At 32.9% G+C, this 4947-nt stretch overlaps 1 protein-coding gene across 2 annotated transcripts in view; it reads right to left on the bottom strand.

Moving 5' to 3' along the window:
- Positions 1-4063, bottom strand: part of LOC101513259 (dehydrogenase/reductase SDR family member FEY-like) — a 6387-nt gene extending 2324 nt beyond the window's left edge. Inside the window, exons 1-6 of one of the 2 annotated variants that reach the window (XM_004515208.4) lie at positions 3749-4063; positions 2799-2919; positions 1515-1632; positions 1217-1353; positions 255-356; positions 5-37 (exon numbers count right to left, since the gene is read on the bottom strand). In XM_004515208.4, the coding sequence (XP_004515265.1) occupies positions 5-37; positions 255-356; positions 1217-1353; positions 1515-1632; positions 2799-2919; positions 3749-3978 (741 nt within the window). In that variant the 5' untranslated portion in view covers positions 3979-4063. Of the gene's footprint in view, positions 1-4; positions 38-254; positions 357-1216; positions 1354-1514; positions 1633-2798; positions 2920-3023; positions 3242-3748 lie in introns of those variants that run through there. The other variant, XM_004515209.4, reaches the window with a different exon arrangement.
- Between the last annotated feature and the right edge of the window lie 884 nt (positions 4064-4947).

Here is a 4947-nt window from a genome sequence, read left to right as displayed (position 1 = left end):
CAGGAAGTCGCTTATAAAGAACGCTACTAAACATAATCTGCAATAAAAACACAAACTCCTTTTTTCATTCGCAGCTTCAAGATTGTGGTAAACCAAGCAGTTGAATTGTGCACAACTAATTAAGTTCATATCACTTTTAACATAAATAATAACTACAAATAACTGCACCAGTAACTTCATTCGATAAAAATACGTATTTGTAAATAGCTTTCAAGTCATCATCAAATTGACAAAAACTTCAACAGGAAGTGTACCTGTGCTAACTTGCTGCTTGAGTATCCCACCAAACTAGAAAACTTCCTTTTTCCTGATGTGACATTCATGTCTTCAGCATCAACAAAACCAACATGATGCATCTACAGAAAAAGAGGGGGAAACTATTAGGTTAGCATTCTCATTATAAATAACATTTCCAATTTTATTGGATCAATACTACTATAATGACTACAGTGAAGCATTCAAAACGCCCAACAATATAAAAATGAATGTAAATAAATAAAGACAGATCTTTATAGGCAAATTCTACAATGGACCAGTGTTAAAATTCAGATGAAACTCTAACAATGAACGACGACACTCCTCGGAAGTATAAAGTTAATTGCTCTCCTTGAATTTACAGCAAAAACAGTGAACTAATCAGAGTTAGTTCGGTGAGTTGAGCTTTAAAGGACACATTTGTTTTCGAACTAACATCGATAAAGTCATTGTCTTAGCTGTAAAGACTAAGACGACCATTAGCTTGTAATTTAAAAGAGTGCTGTTGATCCTCATCAGAATTTCAGATGACTTTTAAATATTGATCTATGGTAGACCACTTTCGTAGGTGGTCTACCGTAGCATTCGCCCTATTATATAAGCCAGTTCCTGTTGTATTGTTTTATTCACTTGCTAAAAATATTTGATAAGCCTCTTTATCAAGCAAGAATTATAGAAAGACAGATAAAGTAGTTTTAACTTCAGCTTGTTGAAATTTGAGGTGCCAACCAAAACAACATTGTATTTTAGCAACTAAACAAAATTGCTTTCTGTTATTAAATTTGAATCCTAGAAAGTATTAGCCGTCTCTAAGATCGAAAAGCAGAAAAACAAACTCATTAGGATAGCAATGCATAACAACAGTTAATGAATTAAAGATTTATGACCAAACAAAACAGAAAATACGCATATGATTGACTACATTTTTTACATATTAATGTTTAAGTAGCAAAAGACTTACAACGGAATTCAAGTTCACAATTCGACTAGGAGATCCCCTAATAAGGGATGGCAAAAGAAGTATTGAAAGCAAAGCAGGAGCAAGATGATTCACTTGCAAGTGTTCTTCGTAACCATCTTTTGAAAACTTTTGTGGCTCTGAATAACAATAAAAACAAGTGAGTTGGTTTGTTACAGTTCTATTAAATGAGAACCAATCTGAAAATATCGATCACTACGAAAACTTTCGCACCGTCACTGATTCAAAATGATTGACAAAAGATGGGCCAAAATTCATCAACTACATTGAAAATACCAACCTCCAATGGAAAAAATGCCGGCATTATTAATGAGAACATGCAAGGGTGCAGATCGTGCATTCCAAGCTTCGGCAAACCTCGCCACAGAATCCAATGAGAGAAGATCCACCGCCATCACCTTGACAAGCCAAGCCAAAATGAAATGTTAACAAACACAAGTAACACCATAAGCTCATTTCTCACTCAAGCTATTCAACCAAAAACTGGTCAGCATTTATGCAGAAAAAACTCTTTTCAATACAAAATAAGTTCATTCAAACACGCGGACCAACACAAAAAATTTCCATACATTCAGATTCTATAAAAATTTAACAAAACAAGCTCTCAAAAATTCAAAATGACAGTTTGATGTGAGTATGGAAAAAACCAAAATCACGCTGAAAAACTATGGGGGACTAGAAACTACACACTGGAGCATCTAAAAATGACGGCGGAAGAGCTCTAAACTTACGGTGACAGATGTCCACCACTCAACCATGCACACATATAATGTAAAACCATTCATGTATCTTCACCCAATAACTTAACCTTTTTCGTATAGTTAGTTCATGACACGGTGATAGAGGACCTCTATCATAGCATTGGTTGAAAGTGAAATCTAAAGATTATTGTTGGTATCCAAGTGGATGCCTTTGTGCACGATAGCAAGGTGTAGGAGTAACAGGTTTTGTGAAGGTAGGCAGAAAATTTAAATATGTTTTGCATTGTATTATTCCTTGGTAGAACTGTAGGCCCTCTTTTGATAAACCACTTATTTAACGGCTTATAGCATAAGCGCTTATGTATAAGCTATTTTTATAACACGAGAAAAAATAAAGTCAAACTGCTTCTATATACGTTATAAGTTGTTTTCATAAGCTATCTTAGATAGCTTATGAAAATTAGCTGAAAACAGCCTACTGACATGCCATAAGTTGTTTCCATAGGCTCTCCTAAGCAGACTCACAAGTGCGTATGCTAGTAGGTAAGCTCAAATAAATCCACCCAAACTTAATCTCATGTGACACTTCTTGTCCTCTTGAGATCTTTGTTATATAAATAAAATAAATGTTTTGACTTTTCATAAGAAAAGTTCATGACATGGTATTAACTATTAAGGCCTATCCTTGTCACCCCATTTTTCTAAAAAAACAAATAATTGAATTAAAGCACAAGATAAGTGTGCATTATCCACACTTCAAGTCAACAGAGATGTTGAGTTAAAAATATAATATAAAACCATCAATGTGTTTATACTCAACTTCCTAGGTTTTGGGGATAATTGGTATAGTTCATGGTAGATACCTCAACATTGAGTGCAATACCAAATCCTGCAGATTCAATCTGCCACTTCTGGATCAATTCATTAGCTGCCTTTGTGTTCCTCACAGCCATAACAACATGTGCTCCTGATTGTGCTAATTGTCTGGCATAATGGAAAGGGCAACAGTACCCAAAAAAATGAAAAAAGTCAAACTTCAGAACTTAAATTAAACATATATTCCCAAACCCACATGTCTTGTTGACTACCTTGACTTGCAAAGTAAGGAAAACAAGGAACAAAACATTAAACATAATCAATGATTTCTAACATTAAAATATAACACCATTTATGATCCACTTCAATGAAAAACCAGAAATGCCCCTCCTTGCCAATGGTAAGGATTAAGCTCACATCCCACAAGAACTTGAAGTCGAATCTAGCTACTTATGCGAGGACCTCGATAAGTATCTTTGTAAGTGCTCTTTTTCTTTATTCTAACCTTTGGGTCCTAGTAATCCGGAGTTTGGTCAGGGTAAGTAAAGTCAAGCTAAAAAGTTGTTTCAGCTAATATTCGAACTCGGAGTGCTCTTTAAGCTCACCTGAACTATTTTTCAATTAAAAAAGAATGCCCCTCCTTTCCAATATACCATCTATGAAGTACCTATACTACCACAGACACTCACACTAACACATCGATACAGATAATAATTTGAGAAATTAATTGAATGTAATCATGTCGATGCCATACCCCACACGTATCAGACACCACAACACGCCTTTGATTAAAAGTTAAGTGCCGTGCTAGGAAGCATACCATAACCACAACCACAACCACAAAAACAACACATACCCATATCTCAAAATCACACCTTTCACAATAATCAAGCAAAAACAAGAAACCCGAGATACAAAGACAAAATCTTTTCACTAAAAAAAAAAACCCATAATTAAAATTGAATTAAAAAACATAAAGAAGAAGAAAAAAACGAACCTTGCAATTTCTAAGCCAATGCCACTAGTGGAACCAGTGACAATACAAGTGAGAGAATTGATGGGTGGAATTTCCATAGGGTTATGTAAATGACTAGCCATGATTCTTTGGAATAGAATTTCGTAGAATAAATAGAACCACCCTCTTAACCATTCAATCCAACCCAAACATTGTTTCTTTTTCTTCTTCAAAAATGGTTCATCTCTTGAAGATGAAGATGTTGTTGCCATGTTTGTTTGTTTCCAATGTGAGTTTGTGTGATGAGAGAATATGAGATCTGTCTTTAGCTGGAAAAAGGATGGAGAGTGTGTGCCTACAATGTTTATTGGTGTTTCGCTGAGTTCACTCGGTTGAGTTCACTCGTCCGTGTTGAGTAAACTTTCATTAAATATTTTTTACAATAATTTATTTAAAAAATGCAATTATCATTACCAAAAATGAATACAATATAGTTTCTAATTTTTTAAAATAAGAAAATCTCTATGAATAAAATTTTAATCCAATGCAAATTAGATGTTGAAAAACTATGTTAGTTTTTCTGTTATGCAATTGTTATTGTAAATAAATCAATTTATAAATTTATGCTTTTTGCTATTTCGTTTATTATTATTATTATTATCTTCAATGTCATTGTCGTAAATATTTTTTTATTTTTTTAAGAATTGTTGTCGTCGTTGTTATTATAATTATAGATTCTAAATGTACATGTTCTGTTTTGTGATGCTTTAGACTTCACATGCACATTATTAATTAATGTGTTATTGTGTTTCTATGTTCCTGATTTATTTGATTTTAATATTAAGAGGTAATTTGTTGTGTTTTGTGTGGTGTCAATTATTTTATGTGTAAATTAATATGAAGAAAAAATTTCATCTCTCATTATAACAGATCATGTCACTTAATATGTCTCATGTGTATATATTATAATTTACAACTGTTGTATGTTCAAAATAAATCTAATCAAGTTTTGTATCATATGTTTTTCTGTTGCTTTATTCATTGGAGTGCTTTGTTTATTTATAAGTTTTTGGAGGGATTAGAGTGATATGTGATTAGCAGGATAGCTTGTTGTCTAAGTGTAATTTTTATATTCTTTACGTGAAAGTGTAATTTTCTTTTTTATTGAATTCACGTGGTATTGGTATTGGTATTTTCTACTTGAAGTTTGAAGAAAAAATAATTTATCTTTAGATACATTA

This window comes from Cicer arietinum, chromosome 8 (genome assembly GCF_000331145.2).
Source record: "Cicer arietinum cultivar CDC Frontier isolate Library 1 chromosome 8, Cicar.CDCFrontier_v2.0, whole genome shotgun sequence".
NCBI lineage: Eukaryota > Viridiplantae > Streptophyta > Magnoliopsida > Fabales > Fabaceae > Cicer > Cicer arietinum.
Note: the sequence above shows the minus strand (reverse complement) of the source record. Positions and strands in the feature narration are given on the sequence as shown.